General features: G+C 40.4%; 2 protein-coding genes across 2 annotated transcripts; both read right to left on the reverse strand.

The window, feature by feature from the left end:
* Positions 1–1203: 1203 nt before the first annotated feature.
* Positions 1204–14432, reverse strand: ATP6AP1 (ATPase H+ transporting accessory protein 1). Its single transcript, XM_026676232.2, has 10 exons — positions 14298–14432; positions 12353–12479; positions 11662–11736; positions 9488–9681; positions 7205–7245; positions 6306–6391; positions 5052–5287; positions 4139–4186; positions 2973–3207; positions 1204–2055 (listed from the first exon to the last, which is right to left on the reverse strand). Exons 1-10 carry the CDS (start codon positions 14393–14395, stop codon positions 1846–1848), a joined length of 1350 nt encoding a protein of 449 aa, XP_026532017.2. The 5' UTR covers positions 14396–14432; the 3' UTR covers positions 1204–1845.
* Positions 14433–17367: 2935 nt separating this feature from the next.
* Positions 17368–26906, reverse strand: TAFAZZIN (tafazzin, phospholipid-lysophospholipid transacylase). The gene is made up of 10 exons (XM_026676242.2): positions 26715–26906; positions 25748–25876; positions 23658–23703; positions 23454–23539; positions 20701–20781; positions 20503–20544; positions 20360–20422; positions 18757–18809; positions 18543–18620; positions 17368–18008 (listed from the first exon to the last, which is right to left on the reverse strand). The coding sequence occupies exons 1-10, from the start codon at positions 26821–26823 to the stop codon at positions 17907–17909; spliced, it is 789 nt and encodes a 262-aa protein (XP_026532027.1). The 5' UTR covers positions 26824–26906; the 3' UTR covers positions 17368–17906.
* Between the last annotated feature and the right edge of the window lie 689 nt (positions 26907–27595).

Genomic DNA, 27595 nt, shown 5'->3' on the forward strand with positions numbered 1-27595 from the left:
GTTTAACAATGTGCTTTTAATAGTGCTAAATCTAATTAGGATGCTTTGAAATTATTCACGCATTGTTAAGTGTGATTTACTTGCAACATGTTTCAGGAAGTTTTTTATAACAGTGAAACATTTTTTCAAATGAAATGGCTTCTCAAATGCAAGTACAACTGGGAAAGGAAAGACAGATATTTGTTTCCAATACCATAATACATGTAATGAACTGCCTTTTTTGTTGTTGAAGTACATTTCAGGTGCTATATGTCAATAGCAAGAGCTGGAAGCAATGATAAATGTCAGGGCTGTATGAAACTGATGTCATACATGAACTCTTTTTTTTTCACAGCCTACACGCCCCTATTACCAGGACAGTGAACTAATTTTTACTCTTCCTTTACAGACATTTTTACAGATCTAAATTAAATTTTTCTCATTGATTTTCTTTTATCAGAAAATAAACTAGTTATCAGATAGAACACTGATGGATTTTGTGTTGCAGCAATAAAAATTTGTCAACAGATCATTAGGGGACTGGGTATGGGCAAACACAATGAAGGTCCTTTTAACTCCTGTCATAATTACTGATACTCTTGCAAACTGTTGTCAACTCTATCAATTTAGACTTATTGCAGCTTTTTGTTAACCAAATAAAATCATTTGAAAATTATGGATGTTCAATTGTTTTTCTTAAAATTGATTTATAGATCTTTTTTAGCATATTAGTATTAGGCCCTCAATTTAGTTTTGAAAAGTTAAATCTGTTTAACCAAGTTAATATTAATCAGTTAATGACATATCATTTTACTTTACTCTTATTTTAAAGATTGTAGTTATACCTTTGATTCCACTTAAATATCCTTTAATCTTTTCTTGATTTTAATTTTACATTTCTATAATGAAGTTCTATTAGTCACTGGCCAATGAGTGTAATAAATTGATATGATTGATATCATACCACAGTCTGCTAAGGTAGAGATTGATCTTTATTGTGAATTAACCACTTGTAAAAATTGATTTTAAGCAGAGGGCTATTAAAATTAATCCAAGACTCTAAGTTGCTATCTCCTGCCTTAAGACTTACCTAAAAAACAGTATGTCAGAATACAGACAATAGCATTCATAAGTGGCATTTACAATAGATACTGGGAGTAAAGAAATATATTTTCCATAAATCCAACTAAAATTTAAGGTGTTTTAACATGCACACTACACAGATTCAACTCTCTCCTTTATTTGCATCTTTCAAATTGCTGGAACAGCAAATGGGTCATGGGAGGGAAATCCCACCGAACCTGATCACAAGCAGCACAAAGTCCCAAATACGTGAGTTATCATAAACAGAACTAATCACAAGAACCACAAATAAATAAAGACGATGGGGAGAAAACTATTTGAAATACAGCAGTGTGGGTGCAAATAGGGATCTCGATAAGGCAAGGGAAAAAAAAACATTCAACAAAAATAAGAAAATGTACACCACTTTACATTACAAGGTAAGGTTATTTCTGTCCACTAGAAACGTAAAGGGAATGGTTGTTTTCTCTGAGGAGATAAAGCTTCAGCAAACTTCAGTGTAGATATTCTCAGCAGTATGCAAAACACAGGATGTCCATCTCTATCCAGTACGGAAACAATATCTCTCTACTTACAGCTTGTCTCCAGGAATATTAGATTGAGGGGAGAAGAATAAGAGGAATTTGAGTCAGGGAGCAGCTATACAAGGTAAAGGTCCAGGACCAAGAAAAATTTAGTACATCATGTTAGGGATTGGGATGATGACTGACGGGATAGGCAGAATAACGGTATACACAAGCTGGTCACTTTTGTCAATAAAATGAGATTCATGTGAACCGACCACTATTCTGTCTGGGGCACAGAGATGGTAGGCCCCTTAGGATCATCAAATCGGTCCATAGTCTTGAGGCTCATGATCATGTGGAGGCCATAGGTGAAGATAGCGACAAGAAGCAATGAAGTGAGCAAACCCATCCATATTCCAGGAGTAAAGAAACCAGCACAGTCACTAGCATCAGAAAATGTTTCATTTATCAGTTGGTAGCTTTGGATCTGCAAGGACAGAGAAGATTGCATTAGTGTTGCAGGTTGGTTTAAATCTCCCTACATCTCGTTATATTCCCAACAGGATCTTAACAAATTCCATTACTACAGTATATAGAAAAAGCTCTAGTCCAGTGACATTTACAGAGTCTTATCAGAAGTCAGAGGATGTGGGAGATTGACCTTGATCCCTGGCTGCCAATAAGAAAGCAACCAAAGCCTTCTTACAAATACCAGAATAATTTATTAGAAAGGTGGTCCATTGATACAAGCATAAAATGAGACATTTCTGGAAAGGTCGGACAGCTTGGCTTTATAAAAGACTGGGGGTTTTCTGCAGGGTGGGATTCTACCAGTTTGCACCTATTCTCTAGAACAGGTTGTTAACATTCTAAGCATTTGGAGAACCGGTTGTTAGAAGAAATTACTGGCCTAATCCTGTAAGGAAGGCAGGAAGGAAACATTCTGGTGTTGCTTACAGAAACTGCCTCTCCATTAACCCTTATTACATTCTTGGCAGGACTAGACTTCCTGTCTCTGGAACTTCTCTGAAGTTTTTTTCCCCTCCTTTGCTGGTAATTTGCTTCTGTGGAGTCATGGTCATTCAAAGTTACAATGGCACTGAAAAAGGCACTGAAAAAAGTGACCTGACCATTTTTCATACTTATGACTGTTGCAGCATCCCCACAGTCATGAGAGGCCAGGTGAGGAGATGCGTGCCTCGATGTGAGTGATATTGAGTTGACCACGCCCACCCAATAACATGACCACCAAGCCATGTCCACCAGTCACATGCCCACCAAGCCACGCCCACCAACTAAGCCATGCCCACAGAACCAGTTGTTAAAAAATTTGAATCCCAACCCTGGTTTTCTGTCACCCTTTCAAGCCAACTAACTAGGATGTATTCTCCCCACTCAGAGTACCTGAAATCTCAGGATAGTCAGATCCCACTGGGTGGCATTTTTGGCAGGGAACAACATGCCCCCCAAAGATGGTTCACTGCTCACACAAGCACAGCTGAAGGAATAGTTGGTAGGGGCTGTGATTTGGGTAACATTGAAGACAGCAGGTGGGTCTCCAGGTCTGACCAGTTCCACAGTGTGGAGGACAAACCAGTTCTGCTTAGAAATGGAATAACTGGCATTTGTCATTAGAAATCTGTGGGGAAACAGAAAACCAAAAGAGAGGGGGAGGGGGAGAGAGACCGAGAGAGCAAAATAAGTACAAATAGTCTGGATAGTTCTTTAAACCTTAGTAATAACCACTAGCAATCCTCTGGGTCAAAGTTTTTATTAAGCTAGACCACAATTGCCTAGTAGTGGCAGGTTCTATGTCTAATATAGATATCACATATCCTATATTCATTAAAACATTTTGTCTCCCACTTTACATAGAGTTTCTAAAAATGCCTTAAAATGTTCCTCAAGCCTTAATACTACTGCTAAAAGAGAAAAGGTAGCCTGGCATCTTAATATTTGGGGGAGAGGAGTGTGTGTGTGTGTGTGTGTGTGTGTGTGTGTAAGGGCTCCAGTGGACAGTGCGGCTCATATATATGGACTGAACCAGGATGTTCTACTTTTTCTCCATTTTGGGGGACGAGGATACTTAATAGAAGCTCCATTTTAAAAAAAGTATTAGGTTTAGTTTAGTAAAGATATTGTTTCTGTATATTGCCCCTTCAAAATGGTAGGTAACCATGCCACCATTTGGCTACTGTGGTAAAAAGGGCCTTTAAAGATGAAAATCTGAGCCAAGCTAAAACTCTTGATGTCCACACAGTTTTCTTGGAAGTCACAGAGGATGGGTAAGAATAACTTAAGGCTCTCTTTGTCTATGAGACCTCAGGAGCAACACTGGAAAAACTACAAACAAAATCTAAGGAACAAGACCTCCTGTTTTAGAATATTAACAAAAAGACCCAGCTGAGCCCTTCCATGCAAATTGTACCACAAGAAATAATGAAATTTCAACTCTGCAGTAGATAGAGAACAACCTGGTGATTTAACTCCCAGATTGAAAAAGACAAGTAACAACTGGTAAAACATATGCCGCTCTAAGAACAGGATCTCAGAAACTGTGCCAACTTTACCTGATTTTTAGCTCTTTCCCATTTATGTTTTTATATTTCAGTGCCAATCTATGGAGAGAAAGCAGAGTTAGTTTTTATTTATTTATTTAACCAGCCCCAAACTATACATTTCCTCTCCATATTTAGTAAAGACTTATATAACCTTCATGTTTAGCTAATGCTGTCCAAATGTTAAGTATGATTCTAAAATAGTTTTTGATTTATGGAGCCTGGAATTTCAGTCATACGTTGTGGTTGTGTTGAGGCACCATGTGAACAGATTTGATTTTACAACTATTTTTATGAAAGTGGTCATTAAGCAAACTATGTGGTTAAGTAAATCAGGCATATACAATGTTTTTTGCCATTTTCTGATGGCAAAAGGGTGGGATGGGGTGAGGTGCGGCAGTCACAACTTTGAGGATGGTTCATAAATAGCTTTTTAAAAGTCCATTATAACTTGCATCATTAAACAACCAGTCATAAATTGAGGACTATCTGTATGCCAGTTTAGAATTTGGCATGGCACAGAAAAATCCCAGATATTATTTTCCCCAAATTGGGTGTATGTGTGTTTACATCTCACTCATAATCTGTAAAATTTGAGAGAAACCTGGGGGCAAAATGCAGGTAGTTGTTGATGTGAAGCAAAATGGAACAATCATGATATAGAAAGGCCAGAATTCAAGATTCTCCAAACCCATCACTAGCAGAAGTAGATTCACAACAAATGTTTACAGATTGACATGCCAGCTTGAATGATTCAAAGGTGAATCCTTTTTTTTTTTTTTTTGTAAAAGTGCACACCACTTGCTCCTCCAATTCCTGGCAGCCAGTAACTTCCCATCCCACCTATATATACTTTCCTCAACAGCTCATATTATCACATCATTAGAACCTCCCCATCATTCTCCCAGCCCTTGCCCCAACTTACTCAGAAGCATTGAAATTCCATACAGACTCTTGCACATCAACTGTAGGACTAGGCCCAAAGGTTAAATTGGTTAGGTCAAACAGCGTGTTGTTGATGGTCACTGATAAATTGCTGGCCCAAAAGAGTATCTTTGGGGTCCCAGTTAGCGGGTAACGAACAGGTGCAAATGATGTCTCCGTCTGAAGTAGCTGTCTACCTAGCTTCTCTGGAGCCATGTCAGAAACATCCCGGAGAACCTACAGGGGAATTTTCCCTTCTTCATATGCTGTATTATACAACCAGTGTTTATCAAGACAGTTTACAAACAGAATTATAATACCATTCATTAAAAAAAAAACCCACCAAAAGTCACTTTATCAGAGAGTGGAGAGGAAAAAATAAAGGTGGAGAGAATGCAATGGGGCAGGAAAGACTTAAGGTTATGTTATGGGTTTGCGGACAAGGATATAGCCCCCTCTGCTCTCCAATGCTAGCTCTCCAAAAGTTACTATCAAAAGTATTTTTATAGCAACGTCAAGGAACAAACTACCAAGTATTCTAGGAGTAATCTTATTTCATTAACTGCTACTGAATCTAAATGAATTTTTAAATGGATGTTGCTTGGCACACTCACTCCTTATAGCACAGGTTCTGGAGCACCATTAAGAGGGGGTCACGTGGAGCTCTCAGGTATCTTGAGAAAGAGTTGCTTTAGAGAACTAGATCGATCCAAGACCCAGACTAGAAACAGGAGACTGTGTTTCATCCAGTCTTAAGCACAGATGACTTTGAATCAGTCACTCTCTCTCTCAATCCAACCTACCTCACAGAGTTATTAGTGTGAGGAAAACAAGAGGGAGCATTATGTAGCTTGAACTGCATATAATAAAGGCAACAGTATAAAGATGGTAAACAGGTAAATAAATGCTCCCAGACATCCACGCAGGCATCCATTTTCTGGACATTTTGCGTTGGCACAATCCAGTTTAACTCAGTCTCTCTTATTGCTAGTTCTTTTAACAAAAAGACTAATATTTTTTTAAAGTCTTAAAAAACCTTTTTTGTTATCTTCCTCCTCATTTCACCGTATCTTTGGGTATAATTTAATTATCACTATGTTTTACTTTTCTTTGACATTTATAAAGTGAACCTTGCACCTATTATTATCAAGCTGACTCAGACGCAAAGGCAGCCAATTACTGTGATTCAGAGAATGATGTATTCCCAGGAACCAGGGAGGAGAGCAAGAAGAGAAACTACAGAAGGACTGTGTACCCTGGAAGGCCGCAGAGCAGTCAGGATGGCTGTGTAGGGAATGTCCTCTGACTGAAGAGCGCTCAAAACCTGCCCCAGGATCTCATCTGCAAGAAGACATTTTGTTAGAAGGGGAAAAAAAAATCTGAAGGCATAAATAAACAGCCCCAAGAAAACAGCACTTCTTGCCTTCTCTGAATCTGGCCCAACCTGCATGCCTGCTCTTTACCTCCCTGCTTCACATAAGTCTGCTGCTGTCCCTTGTCAGTGAGGACTTTCCTTGGGACTGTCTTTTGCATAAGCTAGTCCATACAGCAAAAAGCAAACCGCTGTAAGAGTGCCACACACCTGGCTACTATAAACTAAACACAGGTAGTCCTTGACTTACAACCATAATTTGGGACCAGTATTTCTGTGGCCAAGCAAGATGGTTGTTAAGGGAGTCCTGTCCCATTTTACAATCTGTTGTGCCACAGTTGGTAAGCAAATCACTGCAGCTGTTATGTGAATCATATGCTTGTTAATCAAACCTGGCTTCCCCACTGACTCTGCTTGTTGGAAGCCAGCTGAGAAATTGCAAATGGCGATCACATGACCCTGAGATGCTGCAACCGTTGTAATTACCCGCTGGTTGCCAAGCGCCTGAATTTTGATCATGTACTGTGGGGGATGCTGTTATAGTCATAAGCAGGAGGACTGGTCTTAAGTCATTTTTTTCAGTGCCATTGTAACTTTGAATGATCGCTAAGCAAATGATCACTAAGCAAATTGCTGTAGGTTAAGAATACCTGTACGAGCTGATCCTAAAACCAGAATCCCACACCAGGACATTCCAAGCAGGTTAGCTTTGCAGGCCCACCCGAAATGCTATCAGAAGCCATTCTTCCCCAGTGGATTAATGTTTCCAAGCTATTGCTTACCATTGCTGGTCAAAACTTCCTTTGGGGCCATAAGACTAGAGCTGGAGAAGAAAGGGGGGAGGAGAGAGGAAGAGAGAGATTACAGCTTGTTAACAAAAAAAAGTCTCCAGTCTCCCTTTCTGTGAATCTAGATTCTTCCATTTTACACGTAGTTCTAGACTTGGAACAGTTCGTTTAGTGACCATTTAAAGTTACAATGGCATTGAAAAAAGTGACTTAGGACCATTTTGCACACTTCTGACCATGGCAGCATCCCCATGGTCATGTGATTTACATCTGCATGCTTGACAACTGACTGATATTTGAGGGTTGCAGTATCCCAGGGTCATGTGATCATCTTTTGTGACCTTCTGACAAACAAAATTAACGGGAAAGCCAGATTCACTTAACAATGGGGTTACTAATTTAACAACTGCAGTGATTCACTTAACGAATGTAGCAAAAATGTGTAAAATGGGACAAAACTCACTTAACAAATGTCTCATTTAGCAATATAAATTTTGGGTTCATAAATTGTGGTGATAAGGGGTAACTTCCTATAGTTATCAATGATACTCTATACCAGTGGTCCCCAACCTTTTTTGTACCAGGGACCGGTTTCAAGCAGAAACATTTTTCAAGGACCTGGGGGGGAAGAGAGAATCCGAGTTTGGTAGTTTGCTTGCAGACGTTTCATTACCTGACTAGGTAACATCTGATGTTGTTACCTAGTCGGGTAATAAAACGTCTGCCAGCAAACTCCTGGGTTCAGGAGCGCCTCGGCCCTGCCTCCCTCAGCCCCATCCCTCAGGTGTCTCCCTCCCTCCCTCCCTCAGGTGTCTGCCTCGTTCCTCTCTCAGTCACTCTATCGCTCCTCCAGCAGCCCAAGAAGCCGGGGGGTGGCTTTCCTGTCGCCACAGCTTCCCGAGCGCCCGTTTCACCCCACCCGCCCGCCCGCCCGCTCATGCGTTCAATCCCACAGTGCTCCGTTCTACCTGCCTGCCTGCCTGCCTTCTTCGTTTGGAGCAGCTTCGGCTGATAAAAAGAGGCGAATAGTTATTATTCTCAGCCGAAGCTGCTCCTAAACAACCAGACAGGCAGGCAGGCAGAACGGAGCACTGTGGATTGAACCGCGGCGGCGGCGGGCGGGTGGGGTGAAAGCGGGCGCTTCGGGAAGCTGCGGCGACAGGAAAAGCCACCCCCACCCGGCTTCTTTGAAGCAGTTTCTTCCTGGGCTGGTGGAGGAGCGAAAGCGACTGAGAGGCTGAGCCAGAGAGCAGGACAGGCTTGGTTGCTTCCTCCCTCCCCTTCTTTCATTTGTGTCCTTGATCCCGATCCCAGCAGCATTCACCGGCGAAGAAAGCCGCCATTTTTTTTATTTTTTTCTTTGCGGCCCGGTAAAGAGTGCTCCACGGCCCGGTGCCGGTCCGCGGCCCAGTGGTTGGGGACCCCTGCTCTATACTGTAGTTGGAGAGAGAAAGTTTAGCCTAGATTTCCAGAAGCCACATTGCTTCTCACTACCTCATATAGATCAGCCTTCTGACTGCAGTGGAGAACGACTGAAAAACCTGAAGGAAACGTGACATGCATGTGTCCTGATAGATACGGGGAAGAAGGCAAAGGGGAAAGTAGAAGAAGTGAAATACCAAGATAGGCTACACAGAGGGGAAATAGAAACTGCAGAGTAAAAGTTGAGAGAAGTCGACTTTGGGGGAAATGAATACTATGAGCTGGATCCACAAGACTAAGAAACAGCACCAGATTATCTGAATGTTAACATGTAATGATCAATAGGAAGCCGTTGCTCATGTAAAGGATTGGAAAACTGATTGGAGGGAAAGATATGAGAGAGCCATTAAAGAAATTACACAGCCCTGAAATAGAGGGAAGGATGAGAAAGAAATTCAGAATATTTTAGACTTGGGTTAGCATAAGAGAGGACAGAGAAAAACTTGAACAAGCTTTTCAAGATTGTTGTCAGCCCTTTGAAATAGGCCAAGTTAAGAAACAGGCAAGGCAGGGATTCTAGAATTAATCTCTATTGGACAAGAACAAACTCCTGAAAGCTCTCTCCAATTTCATACTAAACAACATCAAGGTGGGGTTTATTTTGAGTTCTTTTCTCCTGCCTTCCTTTTTTCCCCCCAGGACTGGATAATCTTATTCTTATTCTCTCATGCCTTCCCCAAAGATTTTCAATGCATTCCTTTATCACCTACAGCCCTGGGGATGCATCTTGCAATATCTGTGTGCGCATGTGCACAAGAGGGAGGATATCACAGTACCACAAGACTGAATACTTACCCAGTGGTATAAGGCAATCGCACCATCAGTAAGGCAGGAAGGCTGGCATTGAGTCGCAGCTCCTGCAAGGTGTTCTGGTCCACGTGAAGAGGTGAAACGCCCAGTTTGGCCTTCAAAAAGGCAGGCACAGCACCAGCTGCAAACCAATCGACAGAAGGAAGCACCAAGGAAGAGGGAGCTGTTCTTAAGGCATTCTAATGGGAAGGAATGAAATAGTCAGTTCTATGCCCAACAAGGTTTCCTAAATTATGTTGTTAATAAAAAGATGGGCACTTTTTCATTATCTTGAGCTGCCACTGTGCATCTTTTAGTGTTATAATATTTTGCTTTTCAAACAACTACTGACTCCATATCAATCCAAGCCATGGCCAGAGTTTACTTTAAAGTTCAGCATTGTAGTCTAATATTTCAGCATTGATTTATAACTGGTGGCTTAGTGACTATTTGAAATTAAAATGGACCCAAAAACGAGACCCGTAACATGGATTCAAAGTCGGGACCATGATCACATGACCAAACCTTGGGGACTTGGCAACAGGATCACATTTATGGCCGTCTGCAAGCATCACATGGTCACATGATCACATTTTATGACAGTTTTGCCCCAAATTGACAATTATTTCTGGATTTTGTCAAATGCATCATAGCAAATAATGGGTTCACTTAATGACTACCTTTATGACTGCTACACAAAAGGTCATAAAATTAGGTTGGTTAAGTGACCATGGGCAGGCTCCATCGCAGTCATAATTCAAGGACTACGTGTACCATAGATAAGTGCTAGGAAAAAATATATAATTTCAGAATTAAGAATTAAATGTAGATTAATGGTCAGGGGGCAAATGCATCCTTCCCCAAATTCAATACAGGTACCATAGCCTATTTTTCATTTATTACCAAGATCTGGCAAGAAATCACATCAGTAATTTTCAATGACCAACTGTCTATAAACAGCCTATTGTTGCATGCAAGGGTTAGGGTTAGGAAAAGAAAGGATAAAGGAAACATTTTAAAGCTTCCATTTGTAATTTACAGTCTGAAATAAATAGCATTGGTATTAAAGTACAAGACTTTCATTTGTCATTGTATATTCCAGTTTATTTATGCAAACTCATACATGGAAAATTGTTTACTTTTACATGATTTTGAATTTCATACATAGAAAAACTGAACTAGATAGGAAACAGCCCCTTATCGGGCCTAAGTCTGAATATCTCCCCTTTTAAAGTGACATGAGATCTTACTCATTCATTAGGCTGAATATGTAATTAGATTTTAAGACTATAGCTGGAATTTAAATCAAATCTGAATGTTATCTCTTTTCCTTCCTAGATGTTCAAGACTGCTAGCGAAAGTTTTCTCTCTCTCTCCAATTAACATTTTCTCACATACACCATTAGCTTGAGAGAGTCTGCAAGCTATACAACTGAGAGAGAATATGAATGCAGTTCCCAGGAGATCCTGATCAAACATACTTAAAATAAAACACACCAGTGATCCTGCTGCTTTTTATTAAACAAAACCTCAAAACGGCTTCTCTTCCTTTTTCATTTTATTTAATACAGTGGAATGACCTATTTTTCTGGCTTCCGGTCTCTAGCTGCCAAATATTTAAGAAACAAGAAGCCATTCCAGCTTGTAGTACAAACCAAAAAGGAAATGAAAAGAAATTGTAACTGGACACAATGGAAATATGTTAGTTCTATGACTGTATTTTAAGATCTTCTTTTTAGTACTTCTTGGAAACAGTGGCCCAATGGAAAAACTCTCAGAATGAAAACTCAATTCAGGGAGTTCAACTCAGACTTCAGATGCAAGGTTAAACTTCCATCCTGAAATAATTAAACCAATGCATTGTATCCGAAGGAGTCCAGCTAATGCAATCAAATATATGTTAATTTTCAAGTTGATTTTATCTCACTCATGAGATTTATGATACTACACAAATGGAACAATTAATATAATTTGATATAATTTAAGGTTTAACTGACACGCAGCAGCAACGGATTCCCCTTCCCCCAAGCAGTACCTTAAATAAGATTTCTCTCTCTCTCTCAGTAATACACTTATGCATATACATACACAGAGATATATGTTGCTGTACCCAAATACATGCACAGTAAGAGAAATAGGTGATGCAGCATAACTTATAACCCTCAATTATTCTTGCTCACCTCCAGATTGGGGAAGGCGCTATCTGGCTTATTTCCAAATACTCCACCATATGCTGTGAAATCCTCAACGCTAAGCTGTAAGGGAAGACAAAATGTTTTAAACCTCTCTCTGAACAACAGGGCTTTGTGAGCAGCATTTTTAACATTTTATATTTTGAAAAGAAGTCACCTTGATTTTAGTTCAAACCTACAGAACAGATAAAAAGAAAAACGGGCAAAAGGAACTTTCAACAGAAGCTGCTGCTCCACTTTAGGGAGAAGCTGCGTTATCATTTTCTTATCATGTTAATATGGCAAGGAGAAGAGAAATACTCCACCCTACAACAATGGCCAACAAAGATCCTGATAAATGCAGTGAAGAAGTGATCAAATGTCACAATCACAAGGTTCCCAGTATACATGACTAAGCTAAAGAAGCTTCCTTTTATTTCCATGTGCACTCTCAAGAAACAGGAAGCTTCCCACACACACACTGAATCCCCAAAAGAACCAAAATCAGTATACAGACAATGAAATAGATACCGTAGTATTATTAACTACTTGTAAAATGCTTATTTCCAAAAGATTTTTCTACTCCTATAGGTTAAAATAGGAAGAAATTAGCAGTCTACATGAACAGGCCAGCATGCAACCACTGGCAAGGAGTGTCATAAATACAATGAAGATGAAGAAGCCTGTCACCATAACTTACTTTCTCCTGAAGGAACAGCAATACATTGTGAGGGCCGCCGTCTACTGCCAAGTCCAGTAAAGATGCAAGCTGAGCTTCTGTCACCACATGACCCTCATGTGGAGCTGCCAAAGGGGACCACAAGGAGCTGTACTCACAAGACAGAGGGGTGGGGAGGGAATCAAAAAGAGAAAAGCTACACTTTTCTTTCACGGGAGCTTTTATCTTTCTCTTACAATATCAGCCTGCTGTGTACTGGACTTCAACTTCCCAAACAAATCCTCGACAGCCTACTGGTAGGCTGTTACAAGCACTGATGGTCAACATATCCAGGTGACACTAGTTTAGGGAATGAGGCTGACACAAATAGAACATGCATGATTAAAACTAGCATTTCACTCACAAGCCAAAAATGAAAGGGTCTGTGAGCTTTTAGGTTCATATTTAGCAACCTGCTCAGTTTCTACAAGTATTGCATATCCACTGGCCTAATCCCATCTTCAATTCTGTATCTGCTCATTGAGAACATTCCTCTAGTTTGAGTTGCAACAACAGTAAGGTGAGAATGCTTAGCAGCCATGATAAAAGACCAAAATAATACTTTACTATATCTTTTATGTACAACCAGGTTTTACTCTAAAAAGTAAGTCTTTTGAGGGGAGAAGAGAATCTCATGCCAACACAGTCTCACAGAATTTCTAAAATATAATGGCACCAAAGTTTGTCAAAGTTTCAAAAATATTATTTAAGACTATTGAAGTACAGGTGTAAATAGAAACCCCATCACATCACCTGGTTGGTTTGTTTTTGTTTTTGCATTGCATTTTAATATGTCCCTTTATTCATTGCAATTGGTCAGAATACAATTATATCTCCCAAGGCAAGGCAAGGGCACTAATAGCCCAAAGGGAAATATAATCAAATGAGGGCAATGTCTTTTTAAAAAAAGAGCAAATTATGAGGAATGTAGATTCTGGTTGATATATCAAAATGAAAATTATGGAAAGGAGAATGGAAAAACCAATCTGGAATAACGGTCTTCTCCTGTACCTAAAAACTGATGAGAAACTTCTAAAGGGGTAGAATATCCTTTTTCGGTACACTGAAACACTGTAACAGAGATGCAAAAAAAATCCTACAGCTAGAGAAGTCCTCCTTGAAGCATCAAACTTTATTGATTGCTTTGGGGGGAAAAGCCATTATATGTAAATCTAATACTTTGCCCATGCAGTGTCAGAAATGTCACATTGGCACCTTGGAATTAAGACATAAGTTGTAAACAATACTTTTGCCAAAGTTATAGTCTTGTTGGTAGAAACTATTAATACCACAAAACTAAGCTATTCATTACTTCACTTCCCCTTAACATGATAGCACCTCTAGAATTATTTTTCACCCTATATTAGCACAGCACATCTCAAGAGCTCCAAAATCCGAAGGACACTGCAGATCAAACAGACTATTGTATTTCACAATATTCTTCCAGGGCCATATAGCAAAAAGAGGGGATTTCTTATTGTTCCCAGAAATATAGTGATCCCCCTTTGTATTGAGGAGACCCAAAATTACACTCAGAGACCCGTTTCATTCACAATCCTAAGCCAGAATAGCTAAGGACGGAGTCATCTGCGATCGTGAGACCATCTCAACACGTTTCCCAGAATTGCACATGCAATATAACTCCAGCAAATAAAGACTCGTCTCGAGACAGTGTTCAAGAGGGGGATACGAATACAAGCGTTTGCAGCACGGGTGCTTTGCATCTCGGGAACTTTAAAGGTTTAAAATATCCGTAAGGTGTGGATAAAGGGAGCGATCCAGAGGAACAAAACCAAAATAAAAAGACTCGGGTGGCTATCCACGCAAAGCAACCTCAAACCCCATCCCTTCGGCGGCTTCGATCCCCCGTGACTCTAATCCCCATGACCTCAATTACCTGCGTAGACTATTCCAGAGTCCCGCATACCTGTGACTCGACCAAGCGAGCAAGGGCACCTGTCCCGTATGCGCGGCCACCAGCCCCAGGCTCAGCAGCAAAACTCCAGCGACCCACAGCAACGCCATTTTCCTTCCTGTTCCCTTCACGAAGGGTTCTTCTCCTGCGTTCCCGGCCCGCTGCAGCCAATCAGGACCCGGAAGGCCGTTACCGGGTTTAAGGGAACATCCATTTAGAGGACGAGGCGGGACCTTCAAGAGCCAATGGGGATTTTCTTTAGGCTGCCTGATATTTCCTTTCCCGTGATCAGGAGGCTCTGCCCAGTTCAGCAAAACTCGATTTTGAATAGAATAGAATTCTTTATGGGCCAAGTGTGGTTGGACAAACAAGGAATTTGGCTTGCCTGTTTATAAAGTCCGTAATCTCTGTGAAGCGGACTTTGGGTCAGGCGGGACGATTATTATTAATATTATTTTAATAAATACAGCCAGGGGCACGGAAGTAGTGGCTTCCACTCCAAAAACTGACTCTGGGGCTTCCTCCAGAATAAAACACCGTAGAATAGAATATGCAACATAGTCTTGCGCCCAGACAGCAGGACACGTGAATTTTGTACTCGTGAGGGGAAAAAAGTGTCAGTGTCGTTTAAAAATCCCTGCCCTCGTTTCCAGATGGAAAAAGGAGGGGCTTTTGGAGGGAGCTGAGAAGAAGTGAAATGTAATTTTGTTCTCTGCTTCAATTTTACCGATTCCGAGGAATGTACAGTATTAAACACCTTCAGAGTGCATTCTTCGGTATGTGGAGGAAATTACATTATGCAGAAATTATATATTCGTATATAATAACAAGCAACTTGTTAGCGTGGATGTTTTATCTATAATCCCCAAAGCCTCCCGTCATTAACCATTCAGTGAGTGTCAACTATTTAAGAATTCTAGACTGAGTGAAGAGAGAGAGAGCTAGGTTTAAATTTCCCTTCCATCAAGAAATTCACTGAAAGATTTTGGGCTTGTACTACTGTATAGATAGTCCTCGATTTACAAGGCTTCATTTAGTTACAATGGCATGGGAAAAAGTGACTTATGGCTGTTTTTCACATTTAACAACCATTACAACATCCCCATGGTCACATCAAAATTCAGACACTTGGCAATTGGCTCATAGCCAGAGGTCTCATTCTCGCGGCCCGCGGGCCAATTGCAGCCCGCAGGACGATATCCTGTGGCCCCTACCGTGATATGAAAGTATAATATTACTGTATAATATAAAGTATAATATAAAGTATAATATTATGCGGCCCAGCCTCACCCAGACTCTGCCTCCAGCGGCCCCCAGGTAAATTGAGTTTGAGACCCCTGCTCATAGCTGATGGTTAGTGTCCTTGGGTCATGTGATCCTCTTTTGTCACTTTCTGACAAGCAAAGACAATGGCAAAGCCAGATTCACTTAATAAACTTGTTAGTAATTTAACAACTGCAGTGGTTCACTCAACACAGGAGTGTCAAACTCGTGGTGTCATGTCATTACGTGGTGTATCGCAACTTTGTCCCACTTCGCTAAAATGGGGGTGGGCCAGAGGTGGTATTCAGACCAGTTCTGGAGAACTGGTAGCAGAAATTCTGAGTAGTTTGGAGAACTGGCAAATACCACTTCTGACTGGTCCCACCCCCATCTATTCTCTGCCTCCCGAGTCCCAACTGATCGGCTGGGTCTTCTTTTGTTGCCCTGCACAGGAGAACGGAGCTGGAAAGCAGGTTAGTGGGGTGGCGAGGGAATGGGATTTTGCAGTAAGCTTCTCCCTGGAGTGGGGTGGGAATGGAGATTTTGCAGTATCTTTCCCCTGCCATGCCCACCAAGCCATGCCCACTGAGCCATGCCATGCCCACCAAACCACGCCCACAGAAACCGGTAGTAAACAAAGTTGAAACCCACCACTGGGGTGGGCGCGGCCAGAGTGTGACGCATCCGGCCCACGAGCCACGAGTTTGACATCCCTGACATAACAGCAAGAAAGGTCATAAATTGGGGCAAAACTCAACTTAGCACAGAAGCTTTGGGCTCAATTGTGGCCATAGGTCAAGGACTACATGTATCTTAACATAGCTCAGAAGATTGCTGTAATGGAGGGATCCATGGAGGAAAGTTAGGATTGAAATGAATCAAGATCTGTGTTAGGACCTTTGAACAACATTGTAATGTTCTGTATATTGGACATTTATTAAAAACACAGACTTTTCAAGGTCGCAAGCAAGAGAGATATATGGTGTTTTGCATTATTCAGCAGCAATAGTCCAGGGATAGGAAGCATTGCTTTTTAGCTGCCACTAAGATTTTAATCCTTTTGGCACACATTGCAAGGTACTCTTAAATTTACATGTCTACTCTAGCAACTACTAATGGTTTTCCATATACCACACTTTCTGAACTTAATTCCCAGCCCAGAAGATCTTTTGCAAATCCTATTAAAATGAATGGAATTTGTACATAGATGGACAAGGTCTGGATGGGGGTGGAGGGAAATGGTCTTTTTTGTTCTGCAGTCACCAAAAGCTTATAGGTTGATTTACACCGATGTATCAAGTTGTGAGCTGTAATGTGAAGAATCCCAGATCATAATATACACCTCAGTGATGCTGAATTCCTGATATTATACTTGCAGTAATAATAGATTTACAAAATACTCAATGCCTGATGTCAGTTATGGAGAGACTGAATTTGTAAATGGAATAACAGTAATTAACTAGTATGATAGAAACCTTCAACAGGCATTACAAAGAAAGGGAGAGGGGACATTTCCTTCCCACTGTCCTTAATTAACAAAGCATACAGTTTGATAAGAAGCCCTCCTCCCCTTATATAAATCCCATTCATTATATTCACAGGCCTTACCTGGGACAATTTTTCTCTGCTAGCTTGACTCCACATGACCACCAAGCCATGTCCACCAACTAAGCCATGTCCACAGAACCGGTTAAAAAATTTGAATCCCGCCCCTGCGCCTGCACAAAGTGCACGTTTGGTTCACGTGTGCACACAAAGTGTGTGCACCCATGCAAAACGCGCCCACCAAACCACACCCACCGAACCGGTGGCCACAATATTTGAATCCCACCACTGGTCTGATTCATTTATTGAAGGGGGGGGGGAGTTTTCAAGTATAAAACAATTTGCAAACCAATAGTCTACAAAAAGTGGAAATGTACAAAATGCACTATGTATTCCTCTAATGAGTGGAGATATTTGCAAGAACAGGATGGAGATGGATTTCCCTCTCCCCCGCATCCCCTCCTCTTCCTGTTCTTGCATTACCAGCAGTTGTCCCAACACCTCTAGGTTCTAGCAAGAGGGAACTACATATAATAGCCCATTGCAAGTCCCTCCCTTTGGGAGGCAGACACCAAAGCCAGTACAGTCAGGAGAGCATGAAGGTCAACAAGGTATTGGAGCTTTCATCCAATCGTCTGCATGCAATGCCGCTCCATCTTCAACAGGGTGTGGGTGGCAGGTGAAGACATGAGAAAATTTAACTTAAAAGCGACGAGTTAAAAGTAGTCTGTGCAAAGACTACATTTCTTGCCATAGACCACGATTGCATAATCCATGTTTCAGTAACAGATCGTCTGCTTAGTCTAGTCAACACTAGCCCTGTAGCTTGAAAGTCTGATGCAGTCTCTCAGCCTGTTCCTTTAGGGTCTGGATCTCCTCCTGAACGAAATCAGTCAGGGCTTTGCGCATCTCCATCTACAAGCAGAAAGAGCCAAAATCAACAAAGCAACACAAGCAGACTTATAGTGATTGGTTCCACACACCCCATCTTAAGTCATAAACAAAGCTTTGGCTTTGGTTTGGCTGTGTACACACATTCTGAGGAGCCCAACATACACAGACTACATTATGGCTCAGTATAAGCTAATGCCTTGCCACATTTTTTGCTAGAGCCCTAGTGCACAACTTTTCCCAATCTGGTGCTTGCCAGATAAAGGGTAGCAATCTAAACATTCCCATCTAGCATGCTCATTGCATTGTCAAGAGCCCAATGTGAATCCTACTAAGGAGACCACAATAAAGTCAGCTCCAGCAATCTCTTCAGCGACTGGCATAAGATTTAAAGATAATTTCTGGTGGGTTTTTTTTTAATGTAACGTCTTGAGCTTCCGTGGAAGCTTTTGTGGTTGTTGCCTGTGGACACCCATGCTTTCAACCTCTGCTGCATAATACTTGTCCTATCACCATCCATGGAGTGAAGTCCTCCCGATATTTTCACTCTGCACTCACCGCCGACTTGTTTTCTGCCCGCAGCCGTTCTAGCAATGGACGGACGCTGAATGGCTTCCCAATTAACACGGTAATTTTCTGTATGGAAGAAAATACCCCGTAATGACACTTTTCTAAGGAGGATTTCTAGATTCAGCGCTCTCCATTTTCACCATTTCCATGCCAATTGGAACCTCTTCTCCCCACTTCTATCCTGCAACCCCAAACCCCTTACCTGTCCAGTTCGGGGCACGTAAGGGGGTGCATTGGGGAGTACATCATTCATTCCTAGGGAAATTGAAAGACAGAATATTTATTTTTGATCCAAGCCCTGATCCTTGCCAGGAATGTCAAATGACAACATCAAATTCCTACACATGTATATACATACATACGTATAATCTCAAAGAACCTGCAATTCTAAACCCCCAGTACAGGTAGTCCTTGACTTATGACCATAACTGAGCCCAAAATTTATGTTGCTAAGTGAGAAATTTGTTAACTGATTTTTGCCCCATTTTACAACCTCTCTCGTCATAGTTAAGGGACTCACTGCAGTTGTTAAGATGGTGGTTAAATGAATCTGGCTTCCCCATTGACTTTGCTTGTCAGAAAGTCACAAAAGGGGCCACATGACCTTGGGACACAGCAACGGTCATAAATATGAGTCAGTTGCCAAGCATCTGAGTTTTGATCACCTGTCTGTGGGGACGCTGCAATGGTCATAAGTGTGAAAAACAGTCATAAGGCACTTTTTTCAGCACCGTTGTAACTTTGAATGGTTATTAAAGGAACTGTTGTAAGTCGAGGACTACTGTATTCCATGTTCTTAATGCAGTCAGTTTATATAGTTATATATGCTGTCCAAGCTGCAGCCAGCAGTCAACAGAAGTATCCTAGTATTCTTATCCTCTAAGCCCGTGATGACGAACCTATGGCACGCATGCCACAAGTGGCATGCAGAGCCATTTGTGCTGGCACGCCAACCGCAGACAAACTTACCTCACTTCAAATGCACGTGCCTCACAGTTGATTTTTTTTTCCAGTTGGTTTGAGGCCTTTTTTGGCCTTCCAGAGGCTTAGGAAAAAGCCTCTGCAAGGCTTTTCAGGACGAATTATAGGCCCGTTTTGTCACTTCCGGTATTACAGGAAGTGACAAAACGGACCTATAATTTATCCTGAAAAGCCTTGCAGAGGCTTTTTCCTAAGCCTCTGGAAGGCCAAAAAAGGCCTCAAACCAGCCCAAAAAAATCAGCTGTGAGGCACACTGCAGGTAAGAGGGTGGTGGTGGCGGGATTGCATGCGCATGCACAGGGGGTGTGGGGAAGGGGTGTGCATTGTGTTCTGGATGCTGGCACGTGAGTTGCGCGCACGCAATTTTTGGCACAGAAGCCCAAAAAGGGTTAGCCACCACTGCTCTAAGCCAAGGGTGTCAAACTCACGTCACAGCAGCATCATGTGACCTATCGGGACTTTCCCCCCCTTCACTAAACCAGGTATGGGTGTGGCCAGTGCGTGATGCATCCGGTCTGTGGGCCGGGAGTTTGACAGCCCTGCTTTAAGCCATCACAAATTACTTCATCAGGCGGTTAACTGGCTTGTGAGTTCCTGCCAAGCTTTCTTGAGCACATCTGTTTCGCTTGCAAGACTATGATAATCCTGAATGAGAAGAGCCACCTCTTCTAATATTAGTCTTCCTACACAGGCGTTAACAGGATTAATAAGGTTGGAGAGAATTATCTTCACATTTATTATGGCAACTATAATTTGTAGCCACTGTGCAAATTTTACTTCCCCTTCTCTCCACCTCACCCCACACATTTGATTTGAGGCCTCACCTATATGCCACAGTGGCAGTATAATGGGGTGCAAACGGCACTCAGCCAGAAGACGGCCAATACCTGGAAGAAAGAAAAAGAAGCAAAATTAAAGGTGACAGAGATACACCAGAATGCGCCTCACTCCTTAGAAAAATACTTACCCCATTTGAAGCGCATGAACTCCTGGGTCATGTTCACTTTACCTGCAACAGAAAGATGGGGAAAATGTGGAGCAATTGGGTGCACTGCAAGCCCCCCAGTGAGTCTGGCAGTCCAGGTATGACAGCAAGGTGCTATGAAAGGCATCTGTGCCTTCTAACCCCCAGCAACCTCCCAGAACAGCTTTCAGCTACTGTTACCTTCTGGGAACATGTGCACCCAGTCACCAGAGTTGAGCTTTTCTAATATATAGTCCATGCCTTTCTGGTAGACTCCGTCTCCTGCGTAAAGAAGGAACAATTGTTAGGAATAACAAGGTTACCTAACGTAGTTTGGGTAAAATAATATATATAAACTATGATAGTAAGTTTAAGTGTGTGTCACTTTAAACTGCAAAGCATGTAATTTTGGGTGCGGTTTTAAAACCGCCATAAGAGGGAGCAAGAGAACCTGCTGGATTGCTAACTATGCTGGATTGCTAACTATGCTGGATTGATGGTTTGCTAACTGCGTGTTCCCTGCTGCTGAGTTTTTTGAACGTCGAAGGAAGAAAGGAGGTTTGACTTCTCTATATCTCTACTGCGAGGAGATATATTACTGGACTGATATTTGTAAGTTTACTACTTTTTCGACACTGGACTTTGCAACTGAATAATCCCCAAACGGACTGAACTAGTGAATGATATATGGACTGTTTGACTATGATAAAACTCTTACTGGAATAAACTATTTAACTAGCACAGTGTATCTGTTTTACTGAGTGTAAGCTACAAAAACGTTTATCTCACATATTTGCCTGCCTGCCTGACTGCCGTGCAAATTCTGCTAGGGTGTATCCCTAACAACAATGTCAAGCTCTTCTATCTCACATGCAAACATTTACTCTCGTAGGAGGCTACTAAAGCAGAGGTGGTAGTCAGCAAGTTCTGACCAGTTCTGGAGAACCGGTAGCGGAAATTTTGAGTAGTTCGGAATACCACCTCTGACTGGCCCCGCCCCCATCTATTCTCTGCCTCCCGAGTCCCAGCTGATCGGCTGGGTCTTCTTTTGTTGCCCTGCACAGGAGAATGGAGCTGGAAAGCAGGTTAGTGGGGTGGGGAGGGAATGGGATTTTGCAGTAACCTTCCCCTGGAGTGGGGTGGGAATGGAGATTTTACAATATCCTTCCTCTGCCATGCCCACCAGGCCACGCCCATAGAACTGGTAGTAAAAAAAAATTGAATCCCACCACTGTCCTAAAGCATATAACCTCAGCCACACTACTTGCCATCCCTCCCTAGGAAAAAAGACAAGTATCTGTAAGATTTTTATTCAGAGAGAGCCTTTTTCCATCTGTAAAGCAACTGGCAACTTTTATTTTTTTTAAAACAAGTTTTATTAAAAGTTTCAACAACAAACAAATCATTACATATTGAATCTTTCCCTGTCTTTCTACAATAATTTCCCCAATATTCTCATAAAACACAAACAAACACAAACAAACATAAAAAAAAATCTTTTAGTAAAGTACCTTGGCCCCAGTTACCTCTCTTTGCATGGGCTAAAATAATAGCACATATCACTCTTCACATTTCTATCTTATTTAATCCATCTTAATTAAATCATTAAATTTGTATCTTTTGCCCATTCAATTATCCCGCAACTGGCAACTTTTAGTGGATCTACTCAGCAACAGCAAGATAGTTAGGCTTCTGCGGGGAAATGACAAATTACGCTGCAAAAGTATATTTTAAGAGAAAGATAAGTTACTAAAATGGGTTATACTTGCTATGAAGTTACAAAGTCATTTCTTCATGGATGTTTCTTTTGTTACTACCATATATTTTTATTTTTATTTTTTATTTTTATTTTCTGCATCTTCTATTTTTTAATTGGTATCGATTTTTTATTGTAGTTGTAATTTTAATAAAGATACTATTTAAAACATTGTGTCTCTTATTATTTTTATAGAAATGTGACACTGGGAAATAAAAGTCCAAAGACCTCTTGCTGCCTCAATATTTAGTGAGGATCTCAAGATGGAAAATTACGTTTCGGTTTGTTTCAGGCACTTCTGTCCTTGGTCCTGATATCATCTCTAGTTGTATCCCAAGAGCTGCTTGCCTTGGTTAATGAAACCTACAAAAGTGTCCCATAATTCTAATACACACTCTTTGAAGTGATATTTCTATGGAAAATAGGGTAATTGGTTCTAGCTTGATAGAAATAGGCAATGGAATATTTAAACATAAAAGTTTATATGCATAAATGTTTATATGTATATGTAAATATTAAAATAATTTTAACATGAGTTAAATTCAGTTTTTAAATCAATCAAATCAAGCAACACCAGCAACAAACCTTTGTTCTCCTTTTTTCTTTTCTTTTACTCTCTTAAATAAACTTAAAATTTTGTTCTGAATGGCTACTCTGCCAAGGGGAATGCATTTTTATTGCAATCTTTAATCCATGCGTTGATTGCAATCCTTACTCTATACATCCATGTTCTGTTTCAGTGGTTGTCAAATCACGAAAAGCTGGTACTTTACTTTTTCCTTTTATTTCCCCTTTGTCTTTTATAATATTGCACAGTCTAAATTCAGCCATTCCAACATCTCACCCTATTTTTAGCATTGCTATAGCCACGTTTGTGCCATTCAGTTGGATGAAATTTTTGCTCCAATGTAATAATGAGCATCGTCTTTTTTGAATGTGTACTATTTTCTCTATGGAATCTTTCTTTTCTCTATTTTGCACACATGAAATATAGCCGTGTCTAAAATCCCAACTGCAACTGTGCATGCACTACCTTCAATAGCAGACACTCTAGTATCCCATTAACTGAATTTTGGGTGGCATTAAACATGATCTGCGTTCAATTTTACAATTAGCGCTGAAGTGAACATTGCATTTTTTGAACTCACATTAATCGTGATCTGCCTGTATTCCTCTATCAAGTAAACCAGCTACATACCCCGACAGACAGGAACACATCTCCCAAGGCTAAAGAAATGAGAATGCAGCTCCTTGGTGAAGCAGATATCTGCAGCTGTTGGAGTCCTAAGAGAGCCATAAAAAATATGTCACGGTACTGACATATGTTCACCAAACCCATACAACAGGGACTGAATGGGACCCCTTCTTTTTCCAGGGAAAGCCACTCTTCCTCATGATTTACCACCGCATCTTCTGCAAGTTCCAGACGTGTCGTAATCTCAGGATACCTGTAGGAGACACAACATTAATGGGACCAATCTAAACCCATTTCTAGCAAACAGAAAAATAAATGGAGGCATAAAAATATCAGGTGATGTGGGAAAGCTGTTGAAGTAGCTTTGCAGTTAAGAATGGAAATTTATATATATATATATATATATATATATATATATATATATAATCACTATATATATATATATATATATATATATATATATATATATATATATATATATATATATATAATCACTATATATATATATAATCACTATATATATATATAATCACTATATATATATAATATCACTATATATATATAATATCACTATTTGGAATGTGTTGCAGAGAAGAGCCAGTGTTTGATGTCACTGGTTTGATTTAACATGAAAAGGTGGGTAAATTCTTGTTTTTAAAACAAGAAGGAATTTTTCATCTGATTACTTTTGAGTGCAATGTTGTGTAGTATATTATAATCTATTCCATCTTTTTATATGTAACTCAACAAAGAACGCACACCCTAATACTTTAGCCTTGTATTTTTCCTACAGCAATGATCCTGTAACTGGTGTGCAGCTTACTCAGTCAACTTTCATATCTAAAGGAAAACTAGAACTAGCAATTTCCTGGTTTCTCGACTAGCACCCTACCCTCTACTCCAAACTGGCTCTCTTATGCCTCACATTTGGTGGTATTGCAGCATTGTTAGTATTTCATTTTTAAAAGTGGACCTGTCATAAAAAATACCCTCAATGAGATTCCAGTTTTAACTCCTAGGTGATTGTCCACCTTAGAAAAGTACAAGTTGTATTTATTATTCAAACAGGTTGGAATGTTGAAAGTATAGAAGCTTTAACCACACTGAACTTTCTTGAAAGAAAGATGCTTCTATGAATAATCAAAGTGGGCCTGAACTTATTACAAGCAGTAACAAATTAAACAACGAGTACCATGGACTCATCATTTTATTTGATCATGATTTGTAAAAAACAGAGGCAGATTGATAAAGATAAATACAGATATATTTGAATACTGTTAGATATTGTTTGAGGCAATGAACAGGAACGTGAAGATATTTTTGAGAAAGGAATGCAAGAGCCATGTCAACTTTCCTGGGAAAGATAAAAAAATCTTGAGAAAGAAAGTTAACATAAATCTGCCTTGATTCTGTTTGGTATAAAATGGGGAAGAAGGATATTGTGGCAAGCTTTCACAATACCCTAGAGTTTCATAGTCCAAGTTTCCTGACCTAGCTCAACTTGAAGGGCTGGCAGACAATAACAATTGATTCAGTGACTTAAATATGAGGTCTATTATAGTGTTTTTACCAATTGAGTGTTTGATGTGTTAGGCAAATGTATCAGAGAAAAATTTGAAAGACAGAAATAACTGAAACCAAATAAACTCTTTAAATGTGCTTTTGTTTCACAGCCCTTGCAAACATTGCCTGATTCAAGATCATACGCACTGGAGACCCTCAACTGCCTTCTTGCTGCAAAAATAGCAAAACAGAGTAATAAACTTACTCAGAAGTTGAAAATGATTAAATATTTGACCAAATAGGATCCATTAATTACCATACTACTTCCTTTCTCATTTGCTTTTGGCCAAACCCTGAACCATCTGTTTCTAAAAAATTAACAATGTAAGCTCCAGATGTCTGCAATTCCTTCATTTCCTTTCTCCTCTTTCCTTTTTTTCATGTAAAACAATGCATGCCTCATCCCATCTATTTCAGTGCATTCATAAATCATCCGTGCCTGTATTAATAATGTCACCATTGTTGCTGTTATTGCTAGATGAATTATAATAATCTATATATGATTAATTGTCATAGCAATATTATTTGCATTATAATTTTAAGGCTACAGGCTTATATCTTTAGCCCTTAATAACAGCAAATTAAAATACCTTAATGGAAGATCTGTGAAATGAGAGAAGCATTCCCTTTTGTTTGTTTGACTCCAAATCCTAAAAAAAACAATGACCCAATGTCTCAAGGGGGGGGGGAATGTTTTTCTCAAACTGGCAGCCCTTTCCCTTCTCATAGCGTACCCCAAAGATGTGGGTCATCCATGCAGGACTGATGGTTGCAGACAGTCAAGAGGGGGGTTCCTGGTTGGCGGTTTTCAATTAGCTCATAAAGAACTTCTTCATTATGGATATTCAGCTTGTTTACATATCCTGAACAAAGGGCAACAAAGCAACAATGTGAAAGGCAGCAAGTACAACACTTTAGATAAAACACTCAAATTGATGTTATTAATTCCACTTATAGAGTTTCCAGGATCTAATTCAGATTGGAACAGAGCAGACAGAATCAGGAATTTAGACTTCTGAATGTTTTGGGTGTTCAAAGAATTTATACATGTCTATCAAGGTTGACTCAGCCTTCCATCCTTCCGAGGTGGGTAAAATGAGGACCCAGATTGTTGGGGGCAATAGGCTGACTCTGTAAACTGCTTAGAGAGGGCTTTAAAGCACTGCAAAATGGTATACAAGTCTAAGTGCTATTGCTATCAAGGAGACCCAAGGTCATAAGCGAAAAGTTATAAAAACATTCCAAAAGAAAGGAATGGAAATTATCTCTTCACAGTTGCCAAGAAAACTGCAAACAAACATCCTGGAGTTGAACCTGATCTGGAGAGACTCAAGTCAAGAATTTTGGTGGCTCTTGTCCTCAGACAAAACTGGCCATTGGAAAAGGCAAGGCACATAAACCTATTGAATATGTTGATCAATCCATCTATTTTTTATCCACTCTCGTTTTTGCCCCTTGATCTCCTGGGGTTGCTAATCAATTTCCAGAGCTCAGAAAAATGGGACCTCTTCTCCAAAATCTGCACTATACACAGAAGAACCAAGGCATGTGAGACATGAGCTTTTTGCTGTTCGTAACCATTTCCAAGTCCCCTCCCTGACAATGTGGCCAAGGAAGCCCCAAGTCACAGGTTTGCTTGATCAGTCAAGCATCTTTCAATCAGCCATTGGTCAAAACGGAGAAGAGATAATAAATACTCACTGGTCCAGAAGCAGCTATAGGTACCCACCAATCCCATGATCACCCTGCTGGCCAAATTCCATGGCAGACTTGGGGCCTGAGGAAATGGCCATTTCACCTCCAGGGGCATCTTCCCATCCCTGGTGATCCTCTAAAGGCAATGCTGACAGCTGTCCCTGTGAATAGAGAGACAGCAGAGTGTTTTTCAGCCAATGATTTCCATTATATTTGTCAGCTAACAGACTTGTGCCCAATCCTTGCTCTGCTCAGAGGTGTCAGTCTCAACTTGCTACTGGCACCACACCCCTACAGGATCATCTTGCCCAAGGATTGCCACACAAGATTAAAAAAAATTGCCCTGTATTGTGCAAGAAGTGGTACAGCCACAGAACAGAAAGCTGGACCAAAAACATCAAAGCCATCTCTCCAGAACCCTGTACAACAATTATAACACCTCAGATTGTTTTTTTTTTCTATTTAAAATCAGTCATCATAATTAAGCCAAACCACATAATTGAAAGATGCAGCTGAAATATAATGGAATGCTTATTGGTAATACTATATGACACATGGCCACATAGATATATGGCATTTAGAAGCTGATATTAATTATAATTACACCTCCAAGAAAACTATTAACAAAGCATGTCAGTGTCATAGATCCACCCCAACTCCAGAAGAACCAGTTTGGGGAATGAAATGAGGGGCTTATACTATTGTTTGGGAAATAAAAGATTTTTGAATGCACATCACATGAAATTATATCAAGAACAACATCTGGGAGAAATAAGAAATAATTGGAGGTACAACAGACAATACTCTGGAGTAAACCCACATGTATTCATCTTTAGATTGGCTTTCCACAGCTTTAGAGATCTGACTCTTAATAATTTCAGGTGCAA

The sequence above is a fragment of the Notechis scutatus genome, chromosome 2 (genome assembly GCF_049901735.1).
Source record: "Notechis scutatus isolate UNSWTSFEM ecotype Mainland chromosome 2, rNotScu1.2, whole genome shotgun sequence".
NCBI classification, from domain to species: domain Eukaryota; kingdom Metazoa; phylum Chordata; class Lepidosauria; order Squamata; family Elapidae; genus Notechis; species Notechis scutatus.